The sequence below is a fragment of the Sus scrofa genome, chromosome 2, assembly GCF_000003025.6.
Source record: "Sus scrofa isolate TJ Tabasco breed Duroc chromosome 2, Sscrofa11.1, whole genome shotgun sequence".
Taxonomy (NCBI): domain Eukaryota; kingdom Metazoa; phylum Chordata; class Mammalia; order Artiodactyla; family Suidae; genus Sus; species Sus scrofa.
The window spans coordinates 1625389-1646055 of NC_010444.4; the positions used below are offsets into that span (position 1 = coordinate 1625389).

Below are 20667 nucleotides of genomic sequence, written 5' to 3' on the forward strand. Positions count from 1 at the left end.
CTTCTAGGATAGTCCAAGGCCCCTGAGGGAGGAGAGAGGAAGCCAGGGGGAGGTTTTTCCCTGGCCGCGGGCCAGTCCTCAGGCTCGTGCCCTCCGAGGCTCCGAGCGCGCCAGCAGCCCAGAGACGCGTGTTGCGCCTGGCACTGCGCGCCCAGGCCCCTGGGTCCTGACTGCACCAGGTCGGACACTACGAAGCGTGTGAGCTGCAAGAGGGAAGAGTTGCCCAGGGCCTGGGTGTGCGGCCACTCCGCGCTCGGGCAGCAGGGCTGGGGGCGTGGCACGTGGGCGGGGCCTGTGGGCGGGGCCTAGGCGCCCTATAAGTAGCGGAGCGGGGCGCGCGCCCGACCAGAGAGCGAGCGCGCGGCAGCGGCGGCGGCAGAAACCCAGGCGCGTCCCAGCCAGGCCTCCAGTGTCCCCGGTCCACAGCGCTCCGCGCCCCTCGTCCGCGCGTGCCCCGCGCCCCGGGTCCCCGCGCCTCCGTCGCCCCTCAGGCCCCCAGCCGCCCGCCAGGCCGCTAGGCCCCAGCCCCCGCGCCCGCCGCCCAGGCCCGGCCCGCTCCTCGCAGGCCGCCCGCCGCCCGCGCCGCCATGGGGGTAGAGGGCTGCACCAAGTGCATCAAGTACCTGCTCTTCGTCTTCAATTTCGTCTTCTGGGTGAGCCTCGACCTCCGGGGTGGGGAGGGCGCACCCTGAGCCCGGCGGGCCGCGCGCCCCGCTAGGCCCTGCCGGGGGCGCGCAGCGGGGCCGCCAAGTTGCGGGGCCACCTGTGTGCGCCGGCGCGGGGCGGGGGTCCTAGGCCGGCCAGTCGCGGCCGTGGGGGTCGTCTGGGGCCGCCGCGCCCCTCGACTTCGGGACCGGAGGCTCTGAGCCTGGTTTCGGGCCTCGGCGCGCGGGGGACCAGAGTCGCGCGTGCGGGCCAGGGCATCTGGGGCCCTAGGGCCCGTTAGCGGTTGGTGATGGTGGTGGTGCGGTGGGTGCGCGCTCCAGGCCCCAAACCTCACTACTGCTCAGCCCTCCTGGCCGCTGTTTCTGGGACCACCCTGCTTCGCGGGGACGGAGGGGGCTCGAGGGCGGGGCTCGCGACGCGCCGCCCCCATGAGCTCATCCGGCCGCCGCCCCTGGATGGGCGGCCTGGTGCGGTGGGCGGAGGGGAGGGGAGGGGAGCTGCACCCTCAGCCCGGTCTCGGGCACGGTCCACCCGACTCTGGGCCCAGCCTAGTTCACCCTCCCATCTGCTGTCGCCACCCTGGGGGTCGTATAGGGGGTCCGGGCCGGGGCGGAGCACAGACGGGAAGAGCCCCGGGACCGGGTGGCCCGCGTGCTGGGGTGCCGGCACCATGGCGACCCCAGTTTATGAGGCTGGATCCTCCTTCCCTACTCACCCAGCCTGAGATGCCAGCCCATCCTCGCCCTGGGGCGCTGTGGAGGCTTTGGGGGGAGAGGGACTGGGCGGCTGTTCTGAGTTGGCAGAGGCTGGGGGCCTGGAGAGCAGGGCCCCTCTGAGCTCCTTGGGGGCTGGGGGCTGAATGGATGCTCAGGTCTGAGCTTGGATGTCCACTTTGGAGAGAGGCGCCCACAGGTTGGACACGGGGGCTTCAGGAGGGGTCTGCTGGGGTCTCTGGGCGGCTGGCCTGAGTTGCATTTCCTGATCACTCTTCCCTGCTGGCCAGTGACTGATGAAGCTTTGGCTTTTGTTTCCATTTCCTGTGGTGTTGGAATTAGGGGGGGGTGGAGAGCCCTTTCTGGCCTGGAGGGACCAGGAATGGCTGTCAGGGGTCCCTCTCACAGCTGTGCCCTGCCTCCCCTCGGCTGGCCGCCTGCACAGAGACTCCTGGGCCCTCCTTGCTGTCCCACCACCCCGGGCCTATCACCCTCCTCACGTGCAACGGCTTCCGGATGCTTTATTTCTCAAGTTGGTACAGGGAGGGTCAACTTTTAAAATGGCCCCTGGAGGAGTGCGTGGGCCTGGGGACATCTGCTGGCCATCTGGACAGCCGAGGAGCCCAGGGTGGACCTCGGGGCGGTGGGATATTTGGGGCGGGGAGGGCAGAGACGGGACTGACTCCTAGCTGAGCGCCACATCCTACCTGGGGGGGCGGGGGGCACCTGGTGGGGGCCAGCAGCCATCAGCCTCGGGGGGCGGGGGCGGGGGGTGAGGCTGTCAGGATGGGCCCCATGTGGTCCTGGGTGTCATCAGGACCTTTACTGAGGAGGTGGCGTGGCCTGCTTTGGCCCTGGCAAGGGGGTGTCAACAGGACACTCTGCTGGCCCCTGAGCCCTTCCCCTCTCAGCAGAGCCCGGGGGGCCCTGGCGGGAGATGGCGGGCGGGCAGAGGAAGGGGACTTCTTGCCTTTGGGCTGGGTGTCAGTGCGGTGAGTCTCTCCCCGGCCCTGCATGAGGGGTCTCCAGGGCCTGCCCGCCTGGCCCCAGCTCTGCCTGGGTGCCTCGGCCCGGGGGGCGGGGGGGGCCCTGATTTCCCGGTGGCTGTGGAGACCCCGCTCAGCCCTCGGGGCCTCTTGATTCAGGCTTAAGGAAATTTATCTGAAGCCGCCTCCTCCCCGCCTGGGCGCACCCAGTGGAGGAGCTTTGAGAACGTATCTCCCCAGGGCACATGCCCCACCCGGCCCTGTGGGGCCACCCCGCCTAAGATGCAGCCGATGTCCCTCGGCGGAGAGCAAGGCCCTGAGGGTTGGGACCCGCCACGCTGGTCCTGGGCTTCCCCCTCTAAAGTGGGGGTCCTGCCCCCTGGGGTTAGTTCAGGAAATGGATGTTGGGCAGGGTGGCTGCCAGGGGAGACGGGAGACAATGGCTTGGGAAAGAGGCTTCGGGCGCCCAGATGCCTGGGAAGCCCCCACTGGGCCCAGCCCCCACTGGCTCAGCGGGCACAGGGCGGTCAGGGTGCGGGGGTGGAAGATCTGGATCTGGATCCTCCCACGTTGTAAAGTTTCTTGTAAAGTTTCGATTCGGAGAGTAAAGCCTTCCCCCGAGGGACGGGCGTCCCAGGCCGCCTAGTCCTGGAGGGAGCGGGACGCGCCAGGCACAGCAGCACACACAGCTGCGCTCCCGCCTCTCCGCCGAGACCCCCGGGCCCAGGCAGTGTGCACCCAGCACCGCTGACACCCCTGCTCTGGGGCCCCCTGGCCAGGTGGGCTGGGGACCATGAAGAGCAGCAGCACCTGGAGCCCCTGCCCCTCGGAGGACCAGGGAGCTCCTGGCAGAGGGCGGCCAGGACTCAAGGCTCCCTCCCCGCGTCCCTGCTCACCCCACCGAGAGGACAGCCTGAGCCTCGAGAGGACAGCCTGAGCCTCGGGAGCCCTGTGCCCCTCATCTGTGAAATGGGCGTGATAACAGCCCCTCCTCTGCCGGGACAGTGGCAGCGCCCCCGCCTGGGACTGGCCGCTCCTCCAGCCCAGCGTGCTCAGCGCCCTCCTCCCAGAGCAGGCCTCGAACCTGCCCTTCCTTCTCGCTTCCAGACAGCACGTGACTGTCTGTCACCTGGTGCCTCTGTCGCCTTCCTTCCCAGAGAGGGGATGTGACCCTGGCGGGCCTGGGTGGGGGTGGGGATTTCCTGTCTCTGGTGTCAGTGGGGAGGCAATCGGGGCTGCTGAGCTTTGGGGCACCGGCCCTTGGGTGAGGCTGAGAAGAGGAAGTCTGTGCCCTGTCCCCGGGAAGGGCCAGCTCCAGTGAGAGCGTCTGGCCGTGGGGGGCAGCAGAGCTGGGTCCAGAAGTGGGGAGCCTGGGACCCAGGCCAGCGCGGCTCTAGTGCCCACCGACACAGGGGCTCGTCCTGCGGGGGGTCCCACCCCCAGCTCAGTCTGCCTCCAGACCTTGAGGCCACCCCAGTCCGCATCTTGCAGTGCTTTGAAGTCTGGGCAGGGAGACAGGACCCCCAAACCATCCACCCCACGTCTTCTTTAAAGCGCCTGAAATGCCGGGACAGGACCGAGCCTGGGCCATGAAATCAATAAGGTTCAGAGTCCAGGCGCTCGGGGGAGGGGCCGGCGTCACCTTTGCGTGGGTCGGGGTGGGTGGGTCGGGGGCCTGGGGAGGGGTTGGGGAGAAGCACGAGCGCCCTCACGCTGCCCGCCCCCAGGACCCAGGCCGGACGCATGCGTGGAGACCAGGCTGGCCCGGCCTTCAGGGCCCTTCCCCCCAGCCGGTCACCTGTCCTGCAGATGTGCCTTGACCCCGCACACTTCCAGAGCCCCTGGACTTTGGTGCCCGCTGTGCCCCCAGCACACACCTTAGGCTTTGGGGCCTGGCCTAAGTCCCTCCTAGTGGCCGAGCAGATGCTGACTTGCACAAAACCACCTGGGGGCCTCCAGGTGGCACCCAGATGCTGAGGGCGGCCCCGCGGGCGGGCGGCAGAGGATCCCCTCCCTAAGCTGGCTGCAGGGGCGGTGCCTGTGGCCTGTGACGGGCGGCCGCCCTCCCCTGGCTCCGCAGGCAGGGAGGCACGGGGGTGGGGGGACGAGCCCTGTAAGTGCCTCAAATTGGCGGTGAGGGTGGTGGGCAGGGGTCCGACAGCTCCGGTGTGGGGGTCCCGAGGCCACAGAGGCCTGGGGAGCAGGAAGCCCCCTTGTCCTCTTTGAAGTCATGCCTCTTCTAACTTAGAGAGTTAGGGCTCCCCCCGCCCGCAGGTACTGGGGTAACGTTATCCTTGTGGAGAAGGTGGCGGGCAGGAAGCTGGGACCGGCCACCCTGCAGTGGCCAGGTGGGCGGCCCACCTTGCTGTCCTGTGCTGTCGCACGGGGACCTTCTGTACCGGCCGTCCATGCCCCGGGCGGCCTGGGTCACGGTCGTCCCTGGGGGACGTCTTACACACCCTGTAACCACCCTTACCTGTCACTCGCCTGTGCCTGGGTGTCGGGCTGGGTTGTCCAGGTTGCCGGGTGCCCTGGGCACAGCTGGGGACCTGGCATGAGCACCCCAGGCTGCCCGCCTCCCCGTCTCCAGGGCTGGACGCTGGGCGGCCCGAGTCCACACTCGATGGTATTGGTCTTGGGTGCAGGGGTACCAGGGGGCAGCGGGTGTGGGAACGGCCCCCTGCAGCCCAGCCCAGCCTCTGCGTGGACAGCCGTTGCCTCTGTCCCTGGGGTAACAGCTCAGCCTCAGGCCTGGCGCAGCCCTGTGCCCGGCAGGACCAGGCTGGAGCCATCCCTGGGGCTGCAGGGGGGCGCGGGCTCTCTGGGGCGACAGGGAGGCTGAGGTTCCCAAGTCCCCACACCTGAAGGAGTGGGTGCAGGCTGGAAAGCAGGCCCACATTTCTGCCGCCGTGCTTCACGGCCCGGTGGGAGTGAGTGCTGGCCTGGACGCCCTCGCCTGCCCCGGGTCCCCTCCACCAGCCCTCTGGTCCCCCCCCACAGGTGCCCAGCCCACCCGATCCTCCTTGTCTGATGCGTGCAGCCCTCCGTGGCCCCTCCAGTGCCCTTCTCCACAGGCCACTGGGACCTCTGTGCCCACGTGCCCCTCACTGCAGGGCCCGAGGAGCAGGGGGACACCTCACGGCAGGGGCCCTGTGGCCGGGGAGTCGGCCCCTTCAGGCTTCCCTGCCCAGGAAGGGTGCGGTAGGCTCTGGCCTGGCCCAGGAGGTGCCTGGTCCTAGGGGCCCCCCAGGTCTGCCGGGCCTCAAGAGGTGCCCTCGGGGGCCTGCCATCCTGGAGGGAAGTGGTTCCTGCGTCCCCCCGCCCCCTGCCTATTTTTAGAGGCCAGGCATGAGGCTTCCTGAAGCCTGAGGCTGGGGGATGGCTTCCGCTTCCTGGCCAAGGCAAGGGTCCCTGCTCCTCTCGTCACACTTCCTTCCTGCCCGGGGATGTGCGGCTCTGTTCCCAGAGGCCACGGCAGGGTCACAGGGTTAGCTGCCCGGCCCCGGGTGCTGCCCGCGGCCCCCACCAACCCCCGTGGCCCATCCTGGAAGGACGGATGCCGCAGGCCCTGCCCTGCCCCGCTGCCAGCCTCTGGCTCACCGCCCTCCTGGGGAGGGTCTCCAGGCCCAGGCCCCCCGGGGGGCTGAGCCACACAGGCCCCTTGTGGCACATGTCACCCTGGAGGTTAGGGCGGAGTACCCAGAGCCAAGGCCCGTCTGAGAGCCTCGGGGTGAGGGCCAGTCAGGGACGGGCTGAGTGTCGCTCGTGGGGAGGAGGGGCAGGCCTGGGGGTGGCCATGGGCCAGGGGCTGGCAGGGGGGGGCGGCGGTGCTGGGGGGGCCCGGGCAACGCCACTCCTACTCCCTTGCAGCTCCTTCTTGGTAGGGCAGGCAGGCCGGGCAGGAGCCCAGCAGACTTGGTAGCCCTCCTTTTATCTGATGCTGTTTATTCGTTTTCAGAACGAATGGAGGAAGAAAGAAACAGAAAGTGAACCCTTCCGGGGGTGGGGGGGGGAACCAGTGCTTGCCGCCCAGGTCTGGAGCTCCCCAGGACTGCCGGCGGCGAGCCCGCTCCCTCTTGAGCTGCCCCCGCCCCGACCAGGGGGGCTCGGGCTGTAGGAGGGTCTCGGGGTACCTGCGCAGGTGGCAGGGGTGCGTCCGGCAGGCCAGCCTGCCTGCAGGGGCGGGGGCAAGGGGCAGGGGGAGGTGCGTCAAGCTCTGCCCACCCGCCTGCCTGGGAGCTCCTGGGGGTGAGCACAGTGACGCCAGCGCTGGGCAGCCCTCTGCACACAGGGACGTCATGCCAATAGGCACGCTGGGTACATTAGGCTGTGTCCCTTTATTTCCTGATTTTACACACGAGGAGGTCGGAAGCACGAAGGGGCCCCGGGGGCCTGAGACAGTCCAGCAGCCAGGGGCTCAGGGGCGCCCTTGGCCACCACACGCCGGGCCCCAGCCCATGCCCGGGCGGCGTGCTTTCCCGTAACGCTGGGCTCTGTTTTGTAGGGGACAGACGTGTCCCCTTAGGGTAATCCAATCTCTTCTTTGATTGACCCTACAACTCTGTCCCGTGGACAGGACTTCAAAGTTCCCACATGCTTGCTGCTGGCTCCCGGGCACCTGGAGAGCCCAGTGGCACGAAGTCGGCAGCCTGGATCCTGGGACCCAGAAGAAACACGTAGCCCTAGAGGCCTTGCTGCCTAGAAGTTCAGTCCTCGGGGATCTGGGTTGGGTTTTTTTTTTTTTTTTAAGCAGCTTTGAGCTAGAGTAAGCTGCACGATTAAAAGCTCCAGCTTGGGAGTTCCCTACGCGGCACAGCGGGTGTTTCTGAGGATGCGGGTTCAATCCCTGGCCTTGCTCAGGGGGTTAAGGATCCAGTGTTGCTGTGAGCTGCCGCGTACGTCGCAGACGGGGCTCGGATCCGCTGTTGCCGTGGCTGTGGTGTACACTGCACCTGCAGCCCCGGTTCGACCCCTGGCCTGGGAACCTCTGTATGCCACAGGTGCAAACCAAAAAAAATACATACATGAAATAGAATGTACAGCTTGGTAGGTTTCGACCTAAGGCAGCACCGGGAGGCCGTGACCAACCCCAGGGGAGAGGAGCCACTCGTCACCCCCACACACGTCTGGGGCCCTGGGGTCCCTCCTTCCAGGGCGGCTGCTGGCCTGTTTTCCGCATGCGTTTCTCTCCCTTGGATGTGAATGGAGTCGGGAGCGGCTTCTTCCCCTTGGTCTGGTCCTGCCCTCAGCGGGCTTGTCTGGAGGGTCACCCTGGGAGGTCCTCCCTTGGGGCTGCTGGTGGGCGTCCACCACTCACGACCTGAAGGGCACGGGGTTGTCCCCAGTGGGGGTGTTGCCAGGAAGCTGCCGGAGCCTTTGGGCGGACGGGGGCGTCTCTCTGACCCACGACCTGTGCGTCTTTCCTCGTGTTTCTTCTTTGGTGAAGTGTCCGTTCAGTTTCTTTGCCTGTTTTTCCAAGATTGGGTTTGTGTGTGGAGTTTTGAAAAATCCTGTATAAATTTCGGCTACGGGTCCTCCTTAACCATCTGCAAGTCACAGGCCAGGGCTTAGCTGTTGAAGAGCAGGCTTTCAGACACCTGCTGCTCTGGGCCCCTGGCCCGCAGAGGCACCTTCCCCTCAACCTCTGCTCTTTCTAGGGGGCGGGGGGGGCCCCAGTGCCGCCTTTGCCCTCCCTCTGTAGGTGACCTTCGGTGCGAGCCCATCCCCCTGAAACAGGAGGTGGTCACTGCCACCACAGCCTGCATCCAGCGCCCCCGCCACCGGCAGGTCCATGCAGGGCTGGAATAGCCAGGGACCACTGGCCAGGAGGGGCTTCACTCCTCAGGAGGGCGGGCTGGCCGCAGGGGGACCGGAGGCCACTCCCCCGGCCTCCGCACAAGTCCTGGAATCCGAACTGGAAAGTCCTCCCCAAGTAGGACAGGTGGGACCTTGCCTCTGGTCCCACCACCAGCCTGTGAGGGCGGCTAAGTGCTGTGCTCACCCGCTTCCGTTAGGACTCTGCGCTGTGAGGTGGCCTTGTCCCCTTGGCTCCTGGGGTGAGGGCTGCACGGGGAGGATGGGGTGGTTCCAGCCCAGCCGGGGGCAGGGAGGCCGGGCATCATTTGAGCCAGGCGCCTCCACGCTCAGCTGTCCTTCTGATGGGGACACTGCGGCTGAGTCCGGGCTTGGGGCCAGGTCTCTGTGACTACAAAGGGAGGCCGGGGACCAGGGCTTCCCCTTGCCCCACCCCCTCCGTCCTGCAATGGCTCACACAGTGGTCTCTGGACCACAGTTTCAAAACGGAGCAAGTGGCGGTTTCTAGCCAGAGTTCCCACGGCAACTCTCAGCCTCAGCCCCTCCTCCCCGGGAGCCGCAGGTGGCAGCCAGCTCGGGAGTCCTCCCTCGGGAGCCCCCCACCCCCCCACCTCCCTCTGTGTACATCCCAGGCCCTCTAGTGGGCGTGGCAGGCACCGAGGAGCAGCCAGGAGCTCCAGGCACTGCCTTGAGTGGTACCCAGGGCCTGAGTGCGGCAGGAGGGACCTGACCGGAGCGGGTGGGTGCATAGTAGGGCCTGCTGGTCCCACTGCACATGCACTCAGAGGCCAGACCGCCTCTGACCCCCCCGGGTGGGAGAGTGGAGTCCCAGGAAGAAACTCCGAAAGAGGGGATGCTGCTGACAGCATCTTCTGGAGGTGGTAGCCCAGCCGCTGCCAGGCACCATCGGTCCCCAGCGGTCCCCAATGGTCCCCGTCCCCACCAGCCTTATCATCCAGCGCCCACGTACCCGGGCCTGGGGGCGGTGGCGCATGGCTCATTTCCTCTCCACCCCAGACCTGCCCCCTAGTGTCACCCGCCTGGGGATCCCTGAAGATGCCAGGGGCTTTCCTGGGGGCTCTACTGAAGATCCGGCCCCACCCCCGCCCCCATCTTGCCCTGGCCAGGGCCCTGGGGGCAGGCCCTGGGCCAGCCAGGTGGTTTTCTGGGGTCTGCTTTTTGGTTTCTCTTCCTTGTTGGACTTGGAGCTGACAGCCTGTGCGACAGCCGACGCCTATGGCTCTGGGGACAGTTGGCGCCTCCGTGGGGCAGCCCCGGCGCCTGCCTGGGTGGTCAGATGCTCGGGCGTGGGCCTGGCTAGGCTCACCCTGGAGGGCAGACCCTACCCACCGCTGAGCCCTTCAGGACCTCCCTTGCCCGGAAGCCCCCACCGCCGCCGGGGGCCCCGCTCTGAGCAGAGCCCCTTTCCTGCCCCCGCGCAGGGCAACCCCCCTCCCCCCGCCCCCGTCCCGTCTAGCTGGCACACAGCGGGCTTCCTTCCTCCCAGGAGTTCCCCCTCTACAGCAGAGAAGGGGGATTTAGCCTACAAACCACCGACCCTATGGCTTCCTGTGGCCACAGTGCCAGCGGCCTCTGCTCTGTAATGCCTCCTCCAGCCCCGCCCGGGCCCTGATGGCATCAAATCGCCACCCCTCTCCTTGTCCTGGCAGCAAAGACTTGGGATCCCCTCCATGGGGTACTGGGATGTGCTTGGGGTCTGGCGAGGCCTCTGGGCACACTTACCAAATCACGTACAGGACTTCGGTTAAATTGTGCTTCGGGTTTACAGTGCTTCTTTGGCACAAGTATGTCCCATGCAGTGTTTGGGACACACTCAGACCAAAGAAATACCTGTGGTGCCTCCGAATGCACGTGAACCAGGTGTCCTGCGTCGTACCAAGCAACCTGTCCTGGAGCCTCACTGCAGTGGTGCTGGCAGGAGGTCCCCCGGACGCAGGGGCCTGTGAGCCCCACCTGGAGGGAACCCTCGGCCGCCGACCCCGCCGAGGGGGTGGTCCGGCATCCGTCTCTCCCTGTGTGTCTGGTGTGGGGGGGTTCGCACCACCGCCGGGCCTGGGGCCGCAAGTAACCCCTGCCCTTCTCTTTCCCCAGCTGGCTGGAGGCGTGATCCTGGGCGTGGCCCTGTGGCTTCGCCACGACCCCCAGACTACCAGCCTCCTCTACCTGGAGCTCGGAGACAAGCCCGCACCCAATACCTTCTATGTGGGTAAGTGCACGGGGCAGGCTGAGGACCCTGGCCCAGTCTGGGCGAGCCCGCAGGGGCGTCTGACCGTAAGCTCAGAGAGGCTGCAGACAGGTAGTCAGGGAGGGCTTCCTGGAGGAGGCGGGGCCAAGCCAGCTCCGAGGAAGCCAGGGAGCAGGCGGGGTCCTGTGAGCCAGGGTACCTGGAGGATCCAGGCAAGCCTGGCTCCCCTCCGGACTTGGTCTGGTGCCTGGCTGGGCTGGGGGTGGCCCCAGGAAGGGTGTGTGGCTGGTTGGGACCCCACCAGATCGACTCCTCTGGGGCAGCTGGCAGGGGCAGGGGCGCTGTGTCATGTGGCGGGTATTTCAGGGCAGGCCTCCTGGGAAGGGGTGGGGCTGGATGCTTGGGCAGCAGAACTAGCAGCTGAGGCTTGAGGAGCCCAGAGCCCAGAACCGTGGGGGATGGAGACTGCAGGCTTGGGCCCCTGGAGGGGGAGGGCTGGAGGCAGTGACTCAGCCCCCGTGGCCACACCTAGCTGCCTTATTAGGCTGCCTGCCTGCCTCCTGGGCACCAGCTGCACCCCTCTGGGCCCCTCAGGGCATCTGTTCCCTCAGGCCGAGGGGTGGGGCCAATGCCCCCAGGGGCGGGGGCGGAGGAGGGGTGCTTCCCCCCTCCTTCCGGTGCCCCCCTCCCACCCCGAAGGTGGGGCCTGGCCCTCGTGAACCTCTGAGAGCTTAAAGATGCTTCTGTCCTTTAAAGGCCCGGCTCCTGGGCCGGCCCCACACCGGCACAGCCGAGCAGCGCCTTCCTGCTCACGGCTCAGCCAGTGGCCACCCACTGGCCTGGGTGCGCCCTCCGTCCTGTGTGGACCCGGGAAGGGATCTGGGTCCCTCTCAGCTGCGGTTTGGGGCCCCCACACACCTGCTGAAGCGGGGGTGGCCCCACACGCACCATCCCACACGGGGCCATTCCCCCCCCCATTCTCCCTGGGCTCCGGGGAGGGTCCCCAGGGCAGGGCCGGCCGACTCAGGGGAGGGCCCCTGGGCTCCCCCAGGCTGTGGGGCCTCTCACTGGTTTGAGCCTCAGGATAGGGTGAGTCCGCCTGTCCCCAGCGTGCACAAGGGGCCTGTGACCTAGGGGCCCCGCACCTGTGCAAGGCAGTCACTTTGCCCACGCGTCTGAGGACGAGCAGTTTTCCCTGGATTCTCAAGGGGCGCTCGTCTCTCCAGACTCCTCCCAGGCCTCTCCCCCGCTGCCCGGGGTCTGAGCCCGCAGCCGCCGGGCAGGACCCAGCAGGTCCCGTCCCTCTGTCTGGGTGCAGGAAGGGCCTTGGGTGCTCTTGAGTGTGGGCTCTGCGGGCGCCCCAGGGCGAGCGATTTGGGAGGGGGGTCCCTCTCCTGGAGACAAGGCTGGCAGCCTCACGCTGGGGCAGCTCCTGCGCTCAGCCCGGCATCTGGCCCAGCGGGGGGAGGGGGGCTGAGGCCGGGTGGGGGGGCAGGAGCAGAGCAGCAGGCTGCAGATCTAGGTGGCCCCACTCAGCGCTGCCGCGGGACAGGGTCGGGGTCAGGCGCGTGGAGCTCGGAGGCTGCGGGCTGTGCCCAGCGCCCAGGCTCCAGTGGGGAGGTGATCCTCTGGGAGGGGCTCGTGGGGGGCAGGTGGGTGTTGGAGCAGGCATTTCAACCCCCCGACCCTGGCCACTCACCAGGTGCCACATCAGGCCCAGCAGCGGCCCCTGCCAGCTCTCTGTAGGACCAGCGCCAGCTATTGGACCGCCCGGCAGGCTGGCACCCCCTGCCCTTGGGTTTTTGCCCTGCCCCATGGGGGCTGCTCTCAGAGCCCCTCCGGCCACCGAGTCCCTGCCCACCCGGGACCGTCTGGAGTCACTTTCTGGCTCCATGCAGACCGGGCTGCCAGGGAGGCAGGGAGCAGATGGGGTCCGGACAGAGGCTCTTTGTCTGACTTCAGGAAGCAGGGTGGGTTAGCTGGGCCCGCTCAGCACCCCGGGCGACGCCGCAGGGCCCAGGAGGGTCCCCCGCCTTACTTGCCAGAGCCAGGCCCACAGGCTCTAGACAGAAGCCCAGCACCCTGGGGAGGCCTGTGGTTGAGCCTGCGAGGGGCTGTGGGTCAGGCACCTGCTTCGCAGCCTCTCGTAGGACCTTCCCGGGCACTTCCACTCCGGGGAGGGTAGGAGACCTGTGCCCAAGTGAGGAGCCCCCCAGGGTGAGGCTTCCCCCCAGCAGCTCCGCCTGGCTTTTGCTGAGCCCAGCGGTGGGTCCTGGCCCTCAGGCGCCTTCTCCAAAGGCTGGCCAGGCAGGGAGGATGGGCCCTTGGCACCAGAGCCCTGGGACCCATTGTCCTAGGCTCCTGAAGCCCTAGCCTTGTGGAGCCGTGTAACCACGGCGACGGGGGTGGGCCTGGGTCTGCTGGAAGGCCTGGGGCTGAGGGAGGTCCTTGGAGAGATATCGTGGTCAGTGTTTCAGGGGCGAGGGCCCTGTCCTGGTGGGCTCTGGGCACCGAGAAGGGCCGCATGGCCAGCAGTCCCTACTGCCATGCGCCCCAACCACCAGGCCGCCTCGTCCAGCAGGCTCCAGCCCCCAGGGTCAGGGCCTCAGAAGCCAGACAGAGCCCCCTCCTCCAAAGAGAACAGCCAAACTTCACACACACACACACACACACATGCACACACACACACACGCACACGCACGCACACAAACAGGCACGCCTAAGAGTAGCACAAGTGAAGTGAGTGTCCCCAGACCCTGGGCTGCCGCCTCTGCCCACCCCGTAGCCAGGTCCTCTGCACCGCGGCGGGGGTGATCCTGCTCGGCCCCACCAAGAAGCCCCGGAGGCTTGCGGGAACCAGAGCGGGTCCAGGCGGGCGGTCGTGCTGAGTTCTGCGACCACCCATCATGGGCATCCCCGTCCTGGCCTCGGCGTTGCCGGCCTCTTTGGGGCACTGAGGGTGTCTGTCGCCCCCGCCCCCACAGGCATCTACATCCTCATCGCTGTGGGTGCTGTGATGATGTTTGTGGGGTTCCTGGGCTGCTACGGGGCCATCCAGGAGTCACAGTGCTTGCTGGGGACGGTAAGGTCGGGGGAGGGGGGCTGCAGGGCCGGGGGGGGTGGTGGGGGCAGAACCAGGAGCCCTGGTCTAGTTCCCGAGGTGGAGCCCGTGCCTGCCCTGCCTCTCCGACCCGGCAGACCTTCTGCAGAAGGCCAGGGCTCCGAGGTCCTCCGTCCAGTCCCCAGCTCTGAGCTCTGAAGTTGCTTTTTCTTTTCTTCCTTCTTTAAAAAAACCAAGTCGCAGATGTAGCAGGGATGTCACAGGGACTGCTCAGGCCCAGGCCCAGCGCCAGCCTCGGGGATCCCTGGGCGTGTCCCCCCCACGGGAAGCTGTGGCCTGGCCGTGCTGTCCAGGGCCTGGCGTCCGGGAGGCATGGGCTCTGGAAGTCTGGGCCAGGGTCCCCGGTGGGGCCCCAGGCGCACCACCATGGCCCTCTCCCGCCCTTTCCAACACCCCCGGCCCCGACCCTGCCCTCCCCCCGCCACCCCATCCTGCAGAGCCCGGCCCTCGGGGGTGCTGAGCACCCTGGCATCTGGATGCCAGGGCCGAGTCCTAGACTCTGCTTCTTGGCTCCAAGGGGCTCACCCCCTTCGGGACACGGAAGGGGGATACCACCGACCACCCCCGCACACCTGTGCCCCTCGGGCATCGGTCACGCGTGTGGAAGACGAGCCCGGCCGTCTGGGGCCTGCTCTGACCGCACCCCCCCGCCCCCAGTTCTTCACCTGCCTCGTGATCCTCTTTGCCTGTGAGGTGGCCGCCGGCATCTGGGGTTTCGTCAACAAGGACCAGGTGAGCCAGTGTCCGCAGGGAGGGACAGGGACGCTGGAGGAGGAGGGGCTCAGGTTGGGGGGGGCTTTGGGGGCTCCTCCGGGCAGGAGGGCACGGAGGGCTTTCTGGTGGAGGCAGCCCGGGAGCCGTCCCGGCTCGGGGGCGGGCAGGTTTGTCTCGGAACAGATGCCTTCCGGGAGACCCAGGGGAACCTACCTCCCTGGGGGACAGTCCCGGCATGCGGTGACCCCTCCCTCCCCAGATCGCCAAGGACGTGAAGCAGTTCTACGACCAGGCCTTGCAGCAGGCCATAGTGGACGACGACGCCAACAACGCCAAGGCCGTGGTGAAGACTTTCCACGAGACGGTGAGGCGGGGAGGGCGTCCGGGAGCTCGGGGCCAGGAGAGGCAGGGGCAGGCCCAGGGCGGGCATCCAGGAGGGCCGGGGGACCCGGGAGGGGCAGGGGCTGGGGGCCCTTGTTCTCTCGGTGAGACCTCAGCGAGCAGCCGGAGGGGCCTCGGGACCTGGAGGTCCCCAGTGGGCACTAGATGGGCTGGGCCGGCCGGTGCACAGGGGTCTCTGAGCAGCGCAGCTGGGGAGGAGCTGGGGTGGGAGTGGGGCCCCTGGGCCCAGGTCTTCCCCGGAGAGGACTCTTCCCAGCCCCCAGGCCAGGCCAGGCGGCGGCTGCCGGCTGCGGGCTCAGGGCTGATGGCCGGCGCCCTGCGTCTCTGCAGCTCAACTGCTGCGGCTCCAACACGCTGACCACGCTGACCACCTCTGTGCTCAAGAACAGCCTGTGCCCCTCGGGTGGCAACATCATCAGCAACTTGATGAAGGTACGGGGTGCTGGGGGCGGGGGGGTGGCACCTGCGGGCCATCGGGCTGCCATCCCCAGTGGGTCCTGGGTGGTGGCAGGGCCTTTCAGGGCGCCCGCTGGCAAGGACTGGGGGGCAGCGTGGGTGGAGTCGGGACTGCTCTGCTGCCGCCGGCCATCGGGGAGGTGAGTCTCTGGCCCAGGTTCCTGGTGAGGGAGTTCCCCAAACTGCACGGAGGGCGCCCCGACCGCCTGCGCCCGCCCTGTCCCTGTGCACTTCGCCATCTCTGGGCGCCAGAGGGCACACACTCGCCATCTCCCTGTTCGCGTAAAGGGACGTGAGTCAAAACCCGGGGCAGGCCAGGTCCTGTTCACACGTCTTCTGAGGGGCCTGGGCCCCTCTGTCTCTTGCTGCAATGGCCCTGGGCCGGGGCACGGCCGGGGGCCTGAGGTCGGGCGCCGCTGACGGCGCGCTGCCCCCCCAGGAGGACTGCCACAGCAAGATTGACGAGCTCTTCTCGGGGAAGCTGTACCTCATTGGCATCGCAGCCATTGTGGTCGCTGTGATCATGGTGAGTGGCGGGCGGGCGGGCACCTGCCCGGGGCCCCGCGGGTCTCCAGGTGCTGACCGGCCTGCCGCCCCCCCCGCCAGATCTTCGAGATGATCCTGAGCATGGTACTGTGCTGTGGCATCCGGAACAGCTCGGTGTACTGAGGCCCCGGCCACCGAGGCCGCAGGGGGGCCGCCGCCCCCCGCGGTGCCCCCAGAGTGACCGGATACTTCTGAGAAGGGCGGTCAGCACCTGTGTATATAACTTCCTGATATCACCGCTACACTGATCAGCCTTTACTTTTGAGGTCTTGTTCCTGTCCTCAAGCTCCCTGTTACTTTTGGGGCCGCCGTCACCCGTAGGTGGCATGTGAGTGGGCCGTGGGGACTCTAGGGCAGGGGCCCCCTCTGCTTCCGGGGCTGCTTGGGGCCTCTGCCTGCTCAGCCAGGCCTCTCCCGGGGGCCACGAGGGCCCTACGGCCCAGCTGCGTCCTCCCACCCAGCCGACCCCGTGGGCTGCGCGCTCGCCCAGCCCTTTTTAATCCTTGTTTCTTTCCGGCCGCCTGTCCTGAGAGCCGGGTCTCCGAGCAGCCTTACGCCTCTGATGCACCTCTCCTTTCTAACGCGTCACTTTCGACTGTAATTACATCCTCAAAGTCATTCAATAAAGAAAGAAGAAACAGGCATGCTAACCAACTGTCCGGCTCCTTCCTATGCCCGCGACGTTTGAGACGGGCCCCGGGGTGGCGCTCAGGCTCTTCAGACACGGCTGGGCCGGGGGTGTGCTGCCAACCCTGTTGGTGGGTGTGGATGGGGCTGCGGGGAGACTCCGTGGCGGGCACGCCCCTCTGTTGGGCCTTGTGTGGCCTGCAGCCGCCTCCACTCCTCCCTCACTCCCACCGCCATTCCTCGGGCAGCGCTGCCCAGCGGGGGTGCCGCGGGCTGGTGGGGTAGCCCTGCCAGACTGCTCCCTCCTGAGGGCCTCTCCTCTGACTGGTTGCTTGTGAGGAGCTCGGTGGCCCCATCTTGCAGGGCTGGTGGGGGAGCCCACTGGCCCACCACTGGACCGCGTCCCGGCCACCTCTTGGGTAGGGCACTGCCCGCACTGGGAATGCTGGGTGATGTCACCATGAGCTGCCTGCTGGTCCCGACCTCTTGAGGCCACCTGGGGCTCCTTGGGGGCTGCAGTGCAGCCCTGTCCCTCCACAGTCCCCACTGGGGTAGTGGGTTGGAAGAGGCCCTCTCCTTTTCACTTATCGCTGTGCTGCGAGGCCCTGCGGACACCCTGGCCGAGGCTGTCACCACTGTCACCTCTGCAAGCTGCGATGTGACTTAGTTCCTGGGGCGGACTGGACCCTGCATTCCGGGTGAGGCCCTAAGTTGGGGGCTGTCTTAAGGATGAGGTGACCCGATGCTGCAGAATCCCTGGGCCACAGCATGGCCTGAGCCCTGGACAGCGGGGGTGCAGCCCGGCAGGCAAGGCGGGGGAGACGCCGGTGGGGACAGGGCATCCATCGCCTGGGCGCACTGCCGAGGTACGTGCGGCCCGGCTTGCGGGGACTGGGACCGGCCCTCCGCTCCGGGGTAGAAGTGACCAGTCAGGCCATCAGTGGCGGGCCCGCTCCGCCACGGGCACAGCCCGACACCGACTCCTGGGACCTACTACTGCCCGGCCCGCGGCTCCAGCTCAGGACCGGAAGCCGCCGTGAAAGGCGCCAGGCGCGTCGACGCACTTCCGGTGCTCGCGGCTTCCGCTAGGCGGCGCTGCGGCCCCATGAACGCGGCGCTGGCCGTCAGCCCTCGAGCATCCTGGGAGTCCCCGTCTTGCCGCCCGCCTCCCTCCTTCCCTCAGTCAATTCCGGTTTCTTCGCCGCCGTTTCCGGGAGGGAAGGCTAGGGAGAGCGACGCAAAGACGACGTTCCCGAGCGGCTTCGGGCCAAGCGTCCCAGTGCCTTGTGGGAGATGTAGTTCTTTCGGCGCGGAAGCCGCGGCGCTCGGCCGGCGGAGGACTCCGTTTCCCAGAGGGCCGAGCGCCACGCAAAGATGGAGGCAGCGGGGCCGCGATGAACCGGTAGGTTTGTGGCGGCGAGAAGAGCGTTGCCGGCCGGCCGGGCCTCGCGGCGCCGCAGTCCGCAGGCTGCTGCCCCGAGCAGGGAGACCCGCGAGACGCTGGCCCACCCCCCCGACTTGGCCCTAGGAGTCAGGCCCCCGATTCGGAGAGGTCCCTGGGCACGTGGAGCGAAGTCAAGGCTCTGCTTCCGAGGGGAGGGAGGACCGCCCGGACGCCAGGGGGCCTGCGCCCAGGGACCGACCTGCCCAGACCCCGGCCCTGAGAAAGCCCCTCCGAGCACCCAGGCCAGCCTGGACTCAGCTCTGCCCTCCGTGGAGCTCAGGAAGTTGTCCGAGAACTCCAAGCAGCAGCCCCCGCGTTCCGAGGGCGCCCGCCCCCCGCCCCGGCGTGCCCCACTGACCACGGGGTCCCCGCGACTCCCCGGGACAGGAGTGCACGTTTAGGAGGTTGGAGTCTGGTTGCAACTCCGGCTTTGCCTGCAGTGTACTGCCTCGCGGGCCCGTTACCTCTCCGCTCTGGTTCCCCCAGATCTAAAGCGGACACCATTGGCGTTTGCTTCGTGTACCCTTGCTCTCCTGGAGCAGTTTCTTCACCCCGGGAGTCATGCATGGCCCGGAGGAATGGAGGTCTCGCCTGTGTTTGATCTGGTACCGGGTGCTCAGAGCCCCTCCTTGCCGGCCTGGCCTGGTCCTCGGTGGGTGAAGGAGCAGCGGGTCACCCTGGGTGAGGGGGGCTTGGGTGGGGAGAGGGGCTTAGTGGATGGATGGCAGAGGGTGAGGATGGGCTGCTCTCGCAGCCTGGAAACAAGCTTCAAGGTGTTGGGTGACCCTCGACTACTAAACAGGTGTTGGCGGCACTTTTCTGCTCGGTTGGGAACATGAGAGGTGTGCAGGAGTACAGAAGTGGCACAGGAGGGGGCTCCCGGGGCTGCAGGGGCTGGCCTCTGCCGAGCTAGGCCACTCCAGGTCATCACCAACCTTCCAGCTTCCTGACAGCTTGACGCTCAGATGCCAGGGACTTGGCGGCAGACCCCTGCAGCACTCCCATGGCACCTTCCAGCTGTCAGGAGCAGGCAGATGGGGAGCTCTAAGTGCCACCCGCCGTGCTGAGCGGTTGGTAGGCCACCCAGCTTGGCAGAGAGCGGTGTCTTGGCCCTGAGTTCAAGCCCTAGCTACCTACTTACTACCAAAACCACCCCCAGCAGGCCCCCTAGTGGATCTAGTTAGACTGGGCTCTGGAGGATTGACCGGCTCCTGGGCCTGGCTGTGTCCGGGCCTCCATAAACCCAAGCCCACTCCCGGGGTGGTGGCGTCCCTTGTGCGTGTTCGCTGTCTGGTCTGATGGTTGGTCTCCCTTCCTGCCCTCAGCCAGCTGCACTTGAGCCACTGAGCAGAGCTGAGCCCGGCGGGGGCACGGGGGGCTTTGCCACCAACAACCTTTGCCAGGCCCCAGCTCTCCAGCACGCAGGTGTCTGCGCCAGCCCCCAGCAGCCCTAGCAGGTAAGAGGAGGGTAAGAGCTGGGGACACCGTTTCTGCACCCCCTGCCCGGGGTGGTGGGTCTGCAGGAGGGACCGGGTCTGAGCCCGTGCTGTCCTGAGCCGGGCCTCGGGGCTGTCTTGGTCCAGGTGTGGCAAGGCCTCTGGACGCATGGCTGAGGCGGGGGCAGCCTTGGAGGTCGACGCCCTGCCTTCTGACACCGTCTCCCTCAGTGACTCGGACTCGGACCTTAGCCTGCCCGACACTGCTGAGGTGGAAGCTCTGTCCCCGGGGGGGCTGCCTGGGGGGGACCCGGAGGACTCGGGCCCTGAGGAGCCCCCCGAGCCCCCCCGGGCCCCCCCGGCGCCGTGGTGCAGCCCTTCCACCTGAGAGGCACGAGCCCCACCTTCTCCCAGCGCAGCCACGACATCTTCGACCACCTGGAGGGGGCGGCCGGGCGGGCTCTGCCCTCTGCGGCCCCGGCCGGTCCGGGCCACAGTGGGGGCTTCAAGCTGCCGCCCCTACCCTCCAGGCGGCCTCCAGCAGGGGCCCGGGGCAGGGCCACTCAGAGCCCTGCTCCTCCGAGGGCGCCCCCCGTCCCCGACTACGTGGCCCACCCCGAGCGCTGGACCAAGTACAGCCTGGAGGACGTGGCCGAGGCCAGTGAGCAGAGCAACCGGGCCGCCGCCCTGGCCTTCCTGGGCCCCCAGAGCCTGGCTGCCCCCGGCGACTACGTGCCCTCCTTCAACCAGGACCCCTCCAGCTGCGGGGAGGGCCGGGTCGTCTTCACCAAACCGGCCCGCACCAGCGAGGCCCGGCCCGAGAGGAAGAGGGGCCTGAGGAAGGCCGGGGAGCCCGGCAGGGCAGCCCCCGGGAGCCCAGGAACGGCGGGCGGTGGCGACGGCCCCGTGGAGCTGGCCCACCTGGCTGGGCCCGGGAGCCCGGAGGCGGCGGAGGAGGGCAGCGGCCCCCGGGGGGGCCTGGTGGAGGTGGCTGTGCCCGAGGGGCTGGCACCCCCCGGGGCAGCAGCGGGCCCCTCGCCCGTGGAGACAGTGGGCTTCCACGGCAGCAAGAAGCGGAGCAGAGACCACTTCCGGAGCAAGGGCCACGGCCCCGAGGCCCCGGGGGGCGCTGAGGCCTGAGCGGAGGCTGCCTGGCTGCTCCCTGACCCGCCGCCCGGGCCTGGGGAAGGGAGCCCGTGGGCCGCCTCTAGGTGGCGCCAGTGGCCCGGGCTGGGCCCTGGTTTCCTGGGGAGCAGAGACTGCGGAGGGTGTGGGCCGGGCGGCGGGAGCCCTGACTCCCCCCGCGCCTGGGGGACAATAAAGATTTTGCTTGGTCCTCGGGCGCTGTGTCTGTTGACCCCTTTCCCCCAGGAACTGGCTGGGCCTCTGCGCCGCGGCCCACCCGGCCCCGGCTCCGCAGTGGAGCCTCTTGACGTCACGTCAAGCCCGGGTTCATCTGCAGCGCATCTCAGAGGGGCTGAAGCGACCTGCTCCCTCGGTGGGCGCCCAGCCCTGGCGAGCAGCAGGTGGCTCTGA

General features: G+C 68.0%; 1 protein-coding gene and 1 long non-coding RNA gene across 3 annotated transcripts; both read left to right on the top strand.

Annotated features, from left to right (window-relative positions):
- On the top strand, positions 340-16274 carry CD81 (CD81 molecule). Of its 2 annotated transcripts, NM_001078679.1 has the most exon segments (8): positions 588-653; positions 10292-10406; positions 13370-13467; positions 14164-14238; positions 14480-14584; positions 14953-15054; positions 15518-15604; positions 15685-15747. In NM_001078679.1, coding segments are annotated over 8 exon segments (711 nt in total).
- TSSC4 lies at positions 17305-20472 on the top strand. Its single transcript, XR_002341392.1, has 4 exons — positions 17305-17653; positions 18182-18347; positions 19021-19152; positions 19279-20472. It is a non-coding gene; the product is annotated as a tumor suppressing subtransferable candidate 4 (long non-coding RNA).